General features: G+C 33.6%; 1 protein-coding gene and 1 long non-coding RNA gene across 2 annotated transcripts; both read left to right on the plus strand.

The window, feature by feature from the left end:
- Positions 1-319: 319 nt before the first annotated feature.
- On the plus strand, positions 320-1,258 carry LOC146734615 (uncharacterized). The gene is made up of 2 exons (XR_014931547.1): positions 320-582; positions 1,081-1,258. It is a non-coding gene; the product is annotated as an uncharacterized LOC146734615 (long non-coding RNA).
- A 485-nt stretch (positions 1,259-1,743) lies between these two features.
- On the plus strand, positions 1,744-13,542 carry LOC102808461 (solute carrier organic anion transporter family member 4C1-like). Its single transcript, XM_085507562.1, has 9 exons — positions 1,744-2,389; positions 3,008-3,104; positions 4,163-4,284; positions 4,792-5,052; positions 6,411-6,609; positions 8,212-8,353; positions 9,468-9,658; positions 11,164-11,228; positions 12,208-13,542. The coding sequence occupies exons 1-9, from the start codon at positions 1,744-1,746 to the stop codon at positions 12,627-12,629; spliced, it is 2,145 nt and encodes a 714-aa protein (XP_085363688.1). The 3' UTR covers positions 12,630-13,542.
- The last annotated feature ends 3,445 nt before the right edge of the window (positions 13,543-16,987 follow it).

Genomic DNA, 16,987 nt, shown 5'->3' on the forward strand with positions numbered 1-16,987 from the left:
GTACTTCGCTACTAATAGAGCAAATATGATATGCAGTTAGAAACAAAAATTAATGTACATTGCCCATAAATCTAACAATTTTACCCAGTCTGTGTTCATTTGTACATATTAACTTCAGTATTACATGATTGAAAATATGACAAATAGACAAAAAACATACCTTATTTATTTTCTCCCCATCCTACATAAAGATTACTGTAAATTAGTGAATTTGACTGAATGCAAGAATTAACAGAATCTTAATTTAGCTCAATCTGATTAAAATCTGATGTAGTGTACGGGCTTTAATTATTTTGGCTATAAACTTATTTTAATTTTATTTTTTATTACTTTTGTTATTAATGCCCTTTTATTTTATTATTTTACTTTGATTTTGTGATTTTTTTTAATTCCGCCCTACCTACATCTGAACCGATGCCTATGTAACGAGATTTCAACGAGACCCACTATCGACGATTTTAGTCAACGAATCACAGACCTCCTTCTATAGCGCACATGATGGCGTCACCGGGCAGAGTCTGATGGCAAACACACTCAAATAAAATGGCGGATTATACCGACCGAGAAAAACACGGCTTTTCGGTAAGTTTATCATTGTCAAATGCAACGAAAGTCATTTTTATGTTAATATTGTGGCTCGAATGGTTCGACTTTAGATCGTTATTTTGCATAGTTATTCTGGGAGTGACGATTTTGTTTCCACCGGTTCGACCGAACACCAGTGTCTTTTTCCAGTCGCCTGCCCTGGAGACGGGTGATGTTTTGTTGACGATCGGGCCAAAATCGTCTACGATATTGAAGCCGTAGCTGTAAATATTCATCAAATTGTATCAACATTTTGTACATTATACAATAACACTTTATTAAAGTAAATGAGCTGATTTGGACTGGAATAAAATATTTTTTATTTGGAACACATCGCAATTGATCAGGAAATATTTTTTTGCTCCAATTTTCTGCCAGTGCGTCGATGCCGTGGGCCGGTGACCGCTATACAATTTAAAATCAGTTTGCATTGTTTACTATAGCTGTTTACAGTGTTCTAATCATTACGATTTACCTTTTTTGCTTCCATTCTAGATAATTATGCTCAGTGATGTAAAATTGAAGCGATGACTGAATGAACGAACCTTGGCTGGCAAAGATGTATCTGGAAGTGTACACATTTGTTGGAAGTGAAAAAAATATTCAATGAAATGACAAAAATTGTAAAATGCTGTGGAATTTTTTTTGCAAATAAAAATATATAGCAATTTTCTATTAATGGTTTATTCAAGTGGGCAAAATATAAATGTACAGAAAGATTGCCCGTATACACTGAAAAGTAAGCAACCGACAGCCTGTATAAAAGGTGGACTGTGATTGGCTGTTACTTACGCGAGATTTGAACGGGACTTACATAGGCGTCGGATCAGATGTAGGTAGGGCGGAATTAAAAAAATCAAAATCAAAGTAAAATAATAAAATAAAAGGGCATTAATAAGAAAAGTAATACAAAATAAAATTAAAACAAGTTTATAGCCAAAATAATTACAGCCCGTACACTACATTAGATTTTAATCAGATTGAATTTAGCTAAAGTGCCAACAATCTCATTGTAGAATATACTTCTCTTTTAAAATAGGGACGTCTTGAATTACAATGTAGCAAAATTACAGATTCACAAATATGTGTTTTACTGTGTTCTATGCGTTTACACACATGTTTTTATCTTTCTAGAGCAACTGAGATTAAATTGCCATCATGGACTTATCAGTTGAGGAGGAGACTGGTAACCATGATGATGAATCGTTAATTGAAAGAGATTCATCCAGTTCATTAATAGAAAGTGATATCCATCTGTGGGGATGGTTTAACATTCGTCACAGATGTTTACAAGTTTTCAACAGCGGTTTATGGCTGTGTGTGACGCTAAGTACTTTCATGTTCGTCCAGGGAATGATCGTTAGTGGATTTGTTGCTACAAGTATATCAACCATCGAGCGTCGTTTTGAACTTCCGAGCATCGCTACAGGACTTATAGTTTCGGTTTATGATCTTACCGCTGCCATTTGTGTTCTGTTTATGAGTTTTTACAGCGATTATGGAAATAAACCGAGAATTCTTGGTATTGGTGCTATTTTGATGGGCTTTGGGTGTTTTACTTGGACCTTGCCGCATTTCCTCACAACCGATTATAAATATGGTACAATGGAATCTAATTTATTAACCTGTGCAGCAAACTCTACCATAGATTGTGTCACTGAAGAAGAGACTTCCAAATCTCACATTTTAATTGTTTTCATCATTGGCCAAGTTTTGATTGGTTGTGGTGCATCCCCGCTGTATACACTGGGTACTACTTATCTGGACGAAAATGTCAGAACCGAGAAAGCAGGGATATATGTCGGTAAGTTACAAGTATGCCAGTAACACATGGGATATTCTTTAATGTACCAATCTGGTAACTCTAATCCCTTGCCTTGAGAAAAGATGCAAAATGTCTTAAATTAAGAATTAAATCAAGCTAAAATAAAATATTTAATTTGAAATGAAAACATTTAATATTGATGTTTGATATTGAATATTTGTGAATTATAATTATTCATGACCTGAAAACCTTATTCTTGTAGCATGCATCTGAGTTTTCAGTTGATGAATGACATTCTCTAATACGCATGTACCAGAACACTGGTTGTTTCAGTATGTACGATAACAATCAATGCACAATGTGGTTTACATTTTCATCCTACGAATACTATGTCTTGCAAAGGCAAGATTTTTAGTTTGATAATGAGTCATAGTTAGTGCAATATTAAAATAACATATGTTTTCGTCCACATGTCATTCTTATATATGAAATATTTTTTGGTCAATACAAACAAAAATATGGTTTTATTTGAAAATTAAATATAATTATAATATATGCAAAATGTAGATGGTAAAATGTCATCTTTAACGAGAATCGTATAGGTTTGCATATAAGTGTCAATGAACATGGGTCTCATCTTAAATTTTTCACACACAGGAATATGCTATGGTTTCTCTGCGCTTGGTCCAGCATGTGGTCTTGTGTTAGGTGGTGCTTTCCTAACATTATACACTAGTCTGTCAGAAGCTACAAAGTAAGAATATTATTTCCTGTTCTGTTATGTTTAGATACCATATTTGCTCTATTAGAAGTGCCTATACAAGCACTCACAGAAGCCAACAATGATAGTTTTGATGTCAGTTTTAATTTGACCAAAACTGTGATATTTATTGATAACGTTTAAGCAGGTTCACTTCTAATTAAGCAAATAGGGTAGATCGTTTTTGTTTTATGAATTAGTTACTAGTGTAAAAATAAGATAAAAAAAATTACCAGTAGATTTGAAGTTACCAAATGGGTTTTTAAGGCATCTCAAAGCAAATTCATGTTTTGGACTACTGGACATGTTACTGCATCTACATCTATCCTTGGGGGCGGACATCCGGGCATTTTCACCACCTGGCAACCATCGCGATGAAAACAAAGGCCAAAAACTCATAGAAAATGGTACTTTAATTGGGATGGTTGTTGGAACTCTCCTGAACAGTGTAACAAAATTAGCCCTACTTGTGTAACATATATAAAATTGGTTGTTCAGTTGAGTTTGTGTTGTTTTCTCGACTTTCCATATTAGCATATTTATGAATCCCAATAACCTTTTCACCACCAGACTTTCACATGCCAAATTTTTCTGCACTTTTTTCTGCACCCTAAGATACAGAAAACTCAATTATAACCATAGCTACAGAACTGATTGGTGATGTTTGACTATTAACCAGGTGGATGGATATCTTTGTGATCATTATATATGGCTAATAATACTAAATGACCCACAGCACCATAGTGGATGAGAATTCAATTATATCATTGCATATCATGCTAGTTCCATTCTCCCATCTTATAAATCCTTGATTTTAATTAATATTTTCTGATTGTTTTTGTTATTACGAGATACATTTTAAAGTGTACAGTCACCACACAGTGTGTTTTTGAATTTCATGTAAACAAACAATGTATTTTACACGCATTGTGTACGTCGATATGAGTCCCATATTGAACAGGATGCAGAGTGACGACTCTAAAACTTAACAAGAAACAAAAACAAGAACAAAATGCTAAATTTGCAGATTAATGATTTGTATGTGTTTTCAGTGTGACAATTACTCAAGAACATCCAGCCTGGGTCGGTGCTTGGTGGTTGGGATTTTTTATTGGATCCATAGCTGTATGGTGTATAGTGTTGCCAATTAGTGGTTTCCCAAGAGAAATGAAAAGTGAGTTCCCTCTTAACTTTTTTTATTCTTTTTTATTTTTTGTGGCAAAATTAAGACTGTAAATAAGATGCAAATTAGGATAATGGATCCATGTTTTTATTCAAATTTGTTGAATGCAGCCATATTGCCAGTGACATGCATATAAACATGTGCATAATAGCAGCCACCAAAATATGTAAATTAGGATAATGGCGTGTTAGTCAATTGCAAAGTAGTTACTTTCATGGTACACATCACACATCCTGGTCCTTTTGTTGGTATGGAAACCAAAAATGAATTTTGTTTTGTTGGTATTTCAGCACAATTTCCTAGACTTGACTATTTGTTTTAGCTACATAAGTAAAACATTGTTGCTAGAAACAAAAAGATGCATTAAAATTCCAAATCCTGTATGCTTGTGATGCTGTTGTACCAACTAAAATACCAGGATGTGTGACCTTTAGGGGGTCATGAAAGCCTATTAGAATAGCAAATTTATTCACTTTCAGTACTTCACTTTTATTGCAGAGACTAAACAAATCAAGGAAGAGGAACAATTAGAGATGCTTGCTTCATCATCCCCAGACGTTGCTAAGAAACCACGATATGGAATGTCAGTCAATGATTTCCCATCCTCTGTTTGGTCATTACTACGAAATGCTACTTATTTGTGTATAACTGGGACAGCCATCACAGAAGGTCTTCTGATTGGTGGATTTACGTACTTCATGCCAAAATTTATTGAAAATCAGTTTGCTGTAACTTCGTCTGCAGCATCTGCGCTTTGTGGTAAGTATAAAATTTGTATATATACAAGGCAGAATTTGATAGGTTCCAAAACCTGTGAACAAACAAGCTGCTCTCTGATTGGTCTGACTGTTAGGTGTTAGGGCTAGGTAGCCAATCAGGCCCAACCTTGTAATTAGCTACATGTACATGGTTATTTGCATATTGTAGAATTCTGGGGTTCTCTGTGGATGAATTCTTGAAAAGAACTGAATATTTGAATATTATTGTTGGTGTGTATTCCACCCAACTGTCACAAGTGTGACAAATCAAATTGCATTCAGAAACATATTAACCTTTTCACCACCGTACTTTCTCACCACAATTGTCACTTTTTTTATGTTCTTCAATATTCCTGGAAAAGAACCCTAATTTTGGACAAAATTTGAGTCAATTTTCATTTTTTCCTCAAAAAATTTGGCTATTTTTGTCTGAATCTTCTAAAGGAAAGTGCAGACTATAAACAGGACTATTTGTGATGAAAAGTGGGAAGTGGTGGTGAAAATACAGTATGCTGAAATCCTTCAAAAATGGCTTCAGCTTGTGATGTGTTATTTTTGAGATAGTTTGTCATAAATAGCATGACAGTGTTCAATGTTCTTTTAGGTAAAATCATAGAGATATAGTTTCATGACACCATGAAATAGCATTCTTTTGTATGTTACGGTGACATATTTTGTGAACAATTTCATAAAACACATTTTTGAAGAAAGATTTTTAAAATAATTGAGGACACCCCATCATTCACATTATATGTCACCAGCTTTCAACTTAGGAGGTCATATAATATGTCTTCTATAGGGACCTATGGGAAAAGCATTATAAATACTGACAAAATGACTACGATCCGCTAAAATACAACCATCCTTTTCTCCAAAATTAAGCTGGTGACCCCCAAATTGTTTAAAGTCAATATGAAAACGAATAGATTTTGGGTATTTGAAATCATGAGTGAGCCTCCACCTTAACTGCCACAAAGCAGTGTTCAGTGGCCATAATCCCAAAGCAATATTATCTTGTAATTTTAATACATCTTTAAACTAATTCAAATGATTTTTCAAAATATATTTTGCAAAATATTTAACTGTTTCTCCATGAGCAGGATCATAAAATTATGTTGTAGAATTTTGACAATCGCTCACTTCCAAAATAAATTAATATCATATTCTTATTAATAGTGTATGTATTTATCTGGTATGAAAATTAACAGCTGTTTGATACAGGTTGTCACTGCTGACTGCTTTCAGTGACAGGCTTATAATAGTATATACTACATGTCAATTTAAATAACAAATACTGTGTAATGGGAGATTATTACTATGACAATCTCCAGGGAGATATTTTTTTTTTGAAAATTGCAGGTGTTGCTGTGATTCCTGGTGCTGCAGGTGGTACGTTTCTTGGTGGGTGGTTTATCAAAAAATTCAAACTCAAAGTGCTTGGAATGATCAGGTTTTCTCTTGTTGTTGCAATTCTGACATTGGCCAGCACCCCCTACTTACTGTTGAGCTGTCCTAAGGCGTCATTAGCTGGTGTAAGTGGTGCATATGATACACTAGGGTGAGTTTAGTTTTATGATAATTAACACAATGACTGCCATCATAATGTATTCTAATGTAAAATAATTATTTTCACTTGGAATTAATTTCCGCTATTTTCTCTGAAAGAATGATTTAGTGAAAATAAAACCCAGCGAATATACCTTTTTTCCGATATTTTACATTCAAATCATAAAAAATCAGTGATAATAATTTCCATACAAAACAAACAAAAATTTTTTTTAGCAAAAATTAATTCTAGCTAAAATACAGTATTACTTCACCCCTCCTCAATAAACACCTTGATGCCCATTGCTATTCAGCGAATAGCAGTTTTTAGTGGACAATACCGTACTCGACCGCGTTAGCGCCCAGGCTCCTCAACTCATAAAATTGGGATTTTTTAGGGGTGGGCGCTTACCCGAGCAACCCCCTCAGAAAAGAGTGCAAATGACAATTTTAATTCACCATGTGACAGATTGAGGGGGGTATTAATTTCTCGAAACATGAAGGGGAATAAAAGATTATTTTACAAAGCAAGTTGCGTGTCATTTCCATGCACGCTACCACTCTGACGTAATTAAAAACAAATGAACATGATTACAAAACAATACGCACATTTATTACAATATTATTTACATACCATCAATACAGAGAAATCCAGTCATAAATTACGATGTCATACAGTTGAAAAAAAACATGTCATTTATTAGAGTTTGTTGAAAAAACTACGAAGGTCTTGTTGATCAACTGTCAAACGTGTGTGATACAATTTAATATAATTATACAATCATGAAATTTACGTTATAAGATTTATATTAACAAAAGAGACGTTAGTTTCATGTAGGTTTGGAAAAGTGAATAACATGTTCCTCTAATTTTTCACCTCCAATAAAAATTAATTTATTTCAATATATGCTACGTTTACGTTGAGGGACCTGGGCACGTGCCAACATTTTTAATCTTTTATGTTTGCAGAGGGATTACAGCAATTGTGCTCACACTAGTCTGTTCCCACTTGGGACCAACTCATCTCATGCCGAAATCATATTCTTCATCTGTTATTTGACCCAAACATGGAAAACGATATTCATATTATGATAATAATAATTATTATATTGAAATTATATCCATTTGCTGTTATTGGAGTTATTACGAGTCTTCATGCACCTGAATGGCAAAGAAGATTCAAAAAACAATTATTTATTGCGAATAAACGGTTGCAGAAGCACATAAATATGCGTCGCCGACAACATTCATTTCATTCATTACTCAGCATCTGACTATGTATAGATGCACTTCCCTCCATCATCATGTCATGCTAGTATAAATCAGTATATGTTCTCTCAAATTCACCACTGAGGATATGATTTCAGTTCATTCCAAGCATTCAGGCAGCAAATCTCGGCATATATCGAGTTTTGGTCTTGAGCATCTATGTGACGACTCTGTCCCGACCGTTCACACACATGTTTGGCATGTGCCAACTCGGGTCCTGAGTATCAGCATGTGCCAAGATTTCTAACGTAAACACCCCTAATATTACTGTCCTCTTCTACTGTTGTGTTTATATTTGTAAACAGCTCATCAAGGTAAGATGTTTATAGTTTTGCTATGTTTACAGATCTGAAGTGAATTTCACACATGGCTGTAATGCTGACTGTGAGTGTACCCGGAACATGTATTCCCCTGTATGTGGTAATGATGGTCTGGTGTACTTTAATCCATGTAGTGCTGGATGTATGGACTATTCACAGGATGGACAGGTTAGCATGTCATAGTTAATCCATTACTTAACACTTGCATGTAAAGTGACGCATATGTGCACTGACACTGTACATTTATTCTGTATTTGCAACTACATTTTGGAGATGCCACAGTGCAGTCTGTGCGTAACTTAACTCCCAAAATCTTTAAATCGACTACCATTGTTTGTTGGGGAAACTGATTATTATTATGCAAATTACAATTATGCAAATTATGTATATTTTTATGCAAATTAGCCACAATGATTGACATGGTGTCTGGGGAGAGCACTGATTGTTGTCAGAGTAGTTGGCATAGCATGTCTTAAATTTTATATTTGTCCTATACAAAGTATGAAGGGAAAAGTAAGTACCGGTAGGCTAGCATTGAGCCAGCTGAAATGAAGCTAAGTGTTTAGATATGCTCAGGCTATGTTGTATGTTACAACAGTATGTTGTTTATCTTCCATTCATATGGCTTTGCGTCGTCGTAATATACTTCATCAAGCACTGGCAGACAATGGATACTTGAAGGCACATCTCGTTGTGAGTAAATCTGAGCCAAATGTCTTTATGTTAAAATTGGTAAATATTGAACTCAGAAACTCTCTGTTGCAGTCAATAACACCAAGGAGTATCTAATGACTCCTAACATTTAGACATTCTGGAAAGAGTTCTTTTTGTACCCCCAACTATAACTGTCACCCAGCTCCCCATTCAACACCATATGCCCCCTCTAGATAACCATACGTGTCCTCTGTAGGGGCATATACAGTCAAATTAGGAGTGCTTATAGTGGGGTTACGGTTAGAATTAGTTGTGGGGTATAAGAAAAGGAACTCGTTATGACAATGAACTAATAATGAATGTCAACCATGTTTATTATAATCATCCACTATGTCTGACTTTATTTGAGTCAGTGGTGTTATGTCTAGACACTACTTTATTTTGGCTCATTCAATTAAAAATACAAATGGTGTAATTATCCAATTATGAAATACTCACCACAATATTATTGTCATCATATTGTATTTTGTCTGTAATGAAATTTACTTTGAATATGAGACAGTAGTACCATTTTCTTTCCTCTTGACAACTTATTTTATAAATTGTCTTTTCTGGTTTCAATCTACAGACATTCTATAACTGTCAGTGTATCCCAGAATTCAACTGTACAGTGAATGGTGAAAGTTACAGCAGTGGATGTGCTACTGTGGGAGAATGCGACAAAGCTTGCTGGACTTTACCAGTGTTCTTAATGTTATTTTTTCTGTCTATGTTGATGAACTTCCAATTGACCGTCCCTGCTGCTGCGATAACACTAAGGTAATTCTGTCATACACCACGATTTGTACTACAATGTTGTAACTTCAGTATTTAGTACAAGACTTATGGTGTGGTTTGTGATGAGTCCATTTTTATTTTTTTACGGAAATTTAATTCATGGTTTGAATATATGTACCAGTATTTGGGGAAAAATCACTGCTAACTGTAATTGTTAGTTTGTCACTGTAATTGTTAGTTTGGTCAATCAATGTTTGCCATCATTACTGTACTTTGGTGGTGAAGAATTTTAGTATTTTGTTTGATATTAACACTTCAGTCGGGGAAACACAACAACACTGACACAGTTTCTGTTATATTTCATGGTAAATGTCACCCTGTTAATAGACTGTCAGGGGGGGAATTTGTAGATTGTTAATCACCGTTTTGGACAAAGTCTGAAATCAGGGACAACTAATTTTGGGTTTGTATGTTCGTCTGGAGTCATTTTTCAGAGGTGTTTTGATGATCATTCAAACTTACTGTAAAATACTTTATTTGCGCTCGGAATTAATTTTCGCTATTTTCGCTGAAGGAATGTTTCAGTGAAAATAAAATCCAGCGAATATACTTTTTTTTCTATATTTTACATTTCACATACTGGGTTTACAGGTGCGCATTATATTTTGTTCATACTTGAACAAAAGTAGATGACTGTTGAACAATCATTTGTTGTTTTTGAGGTGTCTATGCTGGTTTCTCTTTCTGTGTGTCATTATATAATCACCACAGTTTGTCAAAGATGCATGGAACCTTTTGTTAAACTTTGGATCATGATTATGCATATTTTTGGTTTACAGGTGTATCCCATTTCGTTTTTATTCATATCCATGCCAATTCCTAGCTAATATATTGCTTCATTCAGTACTTTACTCATACTATTATACTGTTGTTTTTTTTGTGATTTGATGAAATATATGAATTTTGTCTAAAATTTTAAAATCCCAATCAGTAATCATGTCTGGAACCGTTTTTTAGAGATGAACAGGGCAATTTCATTTGAACTTTGTATCATTCATACTTGGTTTACAGGTGTTATATTTTGTTTTATACTTGAACAAAAGTAGCCGACTGTTGTTGAACAACCATTTGTTGTTTTTGAGGTGTCCATGCTGGTTTCTCTGTCTCTGTGTGGTTATATATTCACCGCATTTTGTCAGTCCATGCACTTTCAGTCATACTGCATTGAATATACATGTATATATTGGTATACAAGAGATGCATTGAGCCTTTTGGTAAACATGTATATCTACATGTGACTTGTACAAAACATTGAGATCGAATACCAGTTAAAAAAAACACGAACTGTACACTGTCAATACTTTTATTGACACATTGTCAATAATTTTTGCTGTTAACACTGTTAGTTTGAACTTTCAACATGGAGTGTGCTTAGTGATAAGACTTTCATAAAATTTTTGCAATTCAATAAAATTTAGGGACTTATCAAATGAGTTTATATTTACAGTTTCAGCTTGATAGAATTAATTGTATTTTATAATCCCCAGATGTGTCCCAGAAAATCAAAGGATGCTGGCAATGAGTATCCAGTCTGTATTCGCCAGGTTGTTTGGTAAGTATTGCGTGTGCAGAGTCAATCTCACTATTACTTTAGAATATTTATGCCAAACTTTTGTAGCAAATGTTAAGGTTACTTAAAACTGCAAAGCTCTCAGCTGGCTTTCACTTTTCATAAAAATTTCATAAAAATTTTTAAAGTATTATTCTCATCAATAATTTCAACTTATTCTTTGGTAGTATTTGCCTAGGTTACTAATGAGACATATTTTGACAATTACTTTGCACAATTTAGATAAAAGGCAGTTTTTGAAAGCAAATTAAGCTAGCTTCAAGCTGGCTGAATTTTAACTTACGCTCAGACTGTGGTTGGAAATTCCAGTAAATAAGTTACTGTAAAACCATTTACTTTCATTGACTTTTAATTTCTCTATTTGAGGTTTTGAGCAATTGGATTTTAAAATCACAAACTTACCAAGGAAATAATAAGACCTATTGTTATTCTACAAGTTCACTTTAAATTTAATTTAGTGAATTTTACTTACCAATGAAAATAGTGAAATTAAAAACACGCGAATAATTCCGCATTTAATTCAACCAGCCCTGTTGAACACAAGCACATATTAACATTAACCAATGTTCCCTCAAAGTCTGTTATTGAATGAATCTTTACCACAGCAGCTTTTGGTTAAAATTCCTCTATTGAGTCAGTGACACAATCACTCAGGGTATGGTATTCAACCCTGGAAATGATTTGAGTGCAATGCAACAACCGGTACTGTCAACTTTGGTTAGTTAAGTTAGTTTATTACATTTTAAAAGTTGCATTTAAGGCCCAGAGAAAAAGTATTCATTGGTTTGTTCACCATGCATGTCACAGCTTTGTTCTAAAGTTTTTTTTGTCATAATTTAGTTTACATGAAAAATCACAAACAACAATTTCAAAACAAATCAATAAACCACCCATAAACATTTTTTCTTGGCCTAACCAGTTAAATTGATTATCACTATAATAATTATTGTTGTTAATACAGGAGCTGTACCTGGATTGTTAATAGTTGGTGCTACTATCGACAGTACATGCCTAATATGGCAGGAGTCATGTGATCAGACTGGTGCATGCTGGGTATATGACACATTCCAGTACGGTTTACGGTTCTTCATTTTAGCTGCCATATATCTATCGTGCACAGTGTTGTTTCTATTTCTCGCATTGTTTGTTTACCGACCGCTTCCGTGTAAGGATCATGTTGAAGATGTGAAGTTTAGCAATACTTTTGAAGATGATTTACAAGATAAAGACACTGGTGGTATATTGATTGACTTTAAAACGAAATACCGAAATGGTGCAGCAGATTTAGCGAAGGAAGAGCCGTTAATTATCAGGGAAGATAGTCGGGCTAACCTCAGTGATGAGCAAACCCCAATGAAATTAAAAGCAGCAAAAGATGAATAAATATAATATAATGCATAATAAATAAATATATTTACATTGATAATTTTAATATATAAATCTAAAATTTCTATCCATTTTTGATGATCAGATTTAAGCCAATGAAAAACAATTGTGTTTTTAGTAAGAATAGTGGGGTAGGTTTATTAGTCCCCGCTCAGGCGCAGTCCGAAAATGTGGACTTATGTTTTGACCTCTGTGTGTCCGTGCGTGTGTGCGTGCAACTGTGTGTGCGTCCGGACCTGTATCTTAGAAATGCCTGGACCAATCACAATCAAACTTCACACATACATCATACATGATATTATACATATGCACGTCAATTTGTTTCACGATCTGATTCAAAATGGCCGAATTGCGGCCATTTTTGTGCTAAAAATCATCAAAATCAAGCATTTGTCGGCTGTTTACAGATGGATTTTGTTCAAACTTGGTATATACATTAAACATTATAGGACCTTGATGCACATCATTTTGTTTTACGATCTGATTTAAGATGGCCGAATGGCAGCCATTTTTGTGCTAAAAAATCCTAAAAATCAACCATTTCTCGGCTGTTTAGAGATGGATTTTGTTCAAACTTGGTATATACATTAGACATTATGGGACCTTGATGCAAATAATTTTGTTTTTCAGATAAGATTCAAAATGGCCGACTGGCATCCATTTTGTATTAATGAATGTGGTTCTCTGACTTGCTTTCACTGATTATGTTCAAATTTTAAATATTCATTATACATCATGTCATAGATAGACAGATATTGGTTTGACGATCCTATTCAAAATGGCCAAATGGTGGCCTAATTGTGCTAAATCATCAAATATCAAGCATTTCTGGCATTTATGGATGGATTTCGTTCAAACTTGGTACATATATTAGACATTACGGGTTCCTGATGCACATCATTTATTTTTCAGGTCGGATTCAAAATGGCTGTCTGGCGGCCATTTTGTTTTAATGAATGGGCTTCTAGACCCATATCTCCGACTTATTTTCACTGATAATATTTTCAAATTTTTAATATTCATTATACATCATGTTAAGATAAACAAATATATTGGTTTTACTATTCTATTCAAAATGGCCAAATGGTGGTCATTTTTGTGCTAAAAAATGTTGTTCAAACTTGGTACATACATTAGACATTACGGGTTCCTGATGCTCGTCATTTTATTTTCATTTTGTTTCAATGATTGGGCTTCTAGAGCCATATCTCTTAAATGCTTTGACCGATTATATTCAAATTTTATATATTCGTCATACAACATGTTATATATATATACATGTATTCAAAATGGCTGATTTTGAATGCTGTTCCAGAGCAATATCTCTCAATATGGACTAGTACTTGTTTGACGATCAGATACAAATGTCAATCAATTTAATGTTAAAAAATCATATTCCTGACATGGTTATATTCCAGCTATATTACTATAAACATAACTATATATCTTAAATTTGATTACGGGGACTGTGCCATGCATGGCTTGTTTTTTCTATTACATATATATATGTATTTAATACAGACTATAATAAGAAAAAATTTCCACCACTTGCAGTGAGATATTGTAGTGGATCTCTATTTCATTTTGTTCTGGGCATTCACTATAGATACATGAAAAGATGTAAATGAACAAAGTGTTTTTTTGTGGGTAGAACATGGATAATTTGCATAATAATGGAAATAGATACTTTTGCATAAAATAAAAGTTTTAGTTGTAAGGTTATCAGAAACACAATTATGTTTTTTTCTCAGCCCTATTGGTGCTTGAATGGATATTTTTCATTTTCAACATCTTTAATTATTTATTTTTCTTAAATGATCTTCTTCAGTATTATTGTATTACCAAGATTAAATTCAAAATTTCCATTTACATGAAAACCAATTTGTTAGATTCTAACGCTATATTGTACTTATTGTTTTTTTTTTTTTTTTTTTTTTCATAATTCATTGTGCCTTATCCACTTACGAACTACTTTTTAGATATATTTCTATTGTTAACCTTATCACCATCAGTTCCCTCTATTCATCATAAATTCACAAAATAGTCCCGTTTATAGTCTCCATTTTTTCATCAGAAGATGGGGACAAAAATAGTAACATTTTTTGAGTAAAAACTGAAAATTGACTCAAATTTTGTCTGTTGGCTCCAAAATTAGGCTTCATTCCTAGAAATATTGAACGACAAAAAGGCACTGAAAAATTTGTGCAAGAAAGTCTGGTGGTGAAAAGGTTAAAGTAAATTTATAGTAATATTAACAGTTATATAGTAAACAATGGTTGATTTGTTAATTTGAAAGTGCTAGCAGTATTTTCTAGCAGTATTATTTTTTTTTAAACTTATCTTTATCTAAAATGCAGAAAAATTTGGATGAGAAAGTCTGTTGGTGAAAATGTTAATTACCATTAATTTAATTATTTTGACTATTATTGTTTTTTCACTACTGTATATAGTAATACAGGAAATAAAACCTATCTCTCCAAACAATGAGAAGTCCAGCAGCAGATGTTAAAAATCTAAATAACACTCCTATACAGGAAATGCCCTTCAGGTTTATTTCTTTTTTTTAAGTCTGTAAACAAATCAAGAAAAGTTAAGTTTGATTTATAATGACAGATAATATTTGTAGATATTCGTGATATAATTTGTCGGTTTCATTCACACTGCTATATGATGCTAATTTATCATAGTGTTGCTGATATTTACTGAATTAAGACTTTGTGTACCGGTACATTGATTTTAAACATTTTTTTCTCTTAATGTTTTAAATTTCAACAACTTCAGATTGTGCCTGACATTGTTTTCCCTCAGTTCTTCTTATAATTATGTTCCTGTTCAGGTTTTTTGAGAGAATTATATTTCTCATTGATTGCATTCTCCATCACAATTTTCTGTTTAGTTTTTACATTTATTTATTTTTAATGATGTATTAAAAAGAATGAAATTTATCATACAACGCTTGCTTTATTGCTTTGTGTTTCAAACTGTTTTTTTTGTATTATTACATATTCAGCTGTGCTTTATCAACACTTACTCGTTTCTTTACCTATCAATTTCATGCAAATTTAGGGTTATTGGAATGCAATAGAATTAAACTTTACTAGAGCAATGAGGTTAATCCAAATATGGGCAATGGGGTGTTGTAATAAGTTATTCATGTCACTATGTGTCAATTTCATTCACATTTAATTTCCCACTGCCCAGTTATGACATTTTAACACTGTACTTATTTTAAATGATTCATTAATTCATATTGATAACATACCATGTGCAATTGTTGATTATGTATATTATGTAATTTAATATTCAAAACTGGTTAGAACACTTTGTACGCTAAACATAAAAAAAAACATCATTAATTTGAATAAAAATAAAACTTAATGTGTGATGCATTGTTTTTGTGTTTTGTGTTTACAGATTCACATTGTCGTTTTTGTAAACCAGGCCACAGTCCCTCGTGTTGAGGGACTGTGACCAGGCAAACATTTCATAGTACCAGGCAGAAGGGCGCCCTCTTATATTATAAGTTTTTTTCTCTTGTCTATGTAAGCTGTGGCACGTGTAATGCCATGAAGTAGGTTGCCATAGAAACATCAGATTTCTTTGTATTTTTGCAATTGCTTCAACATTGATTCCTATAAAAATAATTCTAGCATTTTTTTGTTAGTTGCATGAAGTCGGGAGTTGTAATCCGGTAAGATAAACACCATAATAAAAGTCTAAATTATAATATAGGGGGTGAAAAGTAAGACAAATGTATTGCCTGTGGCCTTAGGGTGGGTGGACAGGAAATCATTTCTTTATGCAAATGGTAGAGTAGAAACTGTGTGAGGCGAAGTACTGTACTTAAAACACTTAGAAATGTCATTTTAGCGAATTTTACTAAATGCAAGAATTGCCAACATTCTCATTGTTGACACTCATCTGGCCTGATGAAAAAAATAGTTCGGAGAAAAATTAAATAAGGCTTTAAAATTTAGGCTGTAAGTGCGTTCGAATTTACGGTGGCAACAAACGACACGCGTTGGAAACATCTCACGGCGAACGCTTTTCACATGTGCGGTCACGGTGGTAGATTTGTATCTTGTGCAGAAATGCGATAAATAGGTCTGCGAGGAAATAAGTGTGAAACTAAAGACGACACATAGTTGGGCAGTCGGTAATAATTGTGTAATAAATACTACGGAGATAAAATAGAGCGGTCCGGAGAGGCATCGAACTACTTCATGGGGGGCGGGGGGGGGGGCTGGTTGGACTCGGAAGCAGTAGTAAGACTTGTGAAGGCTACTGGTATGATGATGTGGACAAGTAGTCAGGAAACCACTGTCTGAAGCGACGCACGCGAGATATTTGACAAA

The sequence above is a fragment of the Saccoglossus kowalevskii genome, chromosome 14 (genome assembly GCF_978046115.1).
Source record: "Saccoglossus kowalevskii chromosome 14, keSacKowa6.1, whole genome shotgun sequence".
NCBI lineage: Eukaryota > Metazoa > Hemichordata > Enteropneusta > Harrimaniidae > Saccoglossus > Saccoglossus kowalevskii.

What these genes read in the sequence shown, in the direction of transcription:
- LOC102808461 (XM_085507562.1), top strand. Translation starts at nt 1,744, where the DNA reads ATGGACTTATCAGTTGAGGAGGAGACTGGTAACCATGATGATGAATCG. An exon ending in TTTCCCAAGAGAAATGAAAA is followed by an intron (nt 4,285 to 4,791) that starts GTGAGTTCCCTC and finishes CTTTTATTGCAG; the next exon opens with AGACTAAACAAATCAAGGAA. An exon ending in TGTATTCGCCAGGTTGTTTG is followed by an intron (nt 11,229 to 12,207) that starts GTAAGTATTGCG and finishes TTGTTAATACAG; the next exon opens with GAGCTGTACCTGGATTGTTA.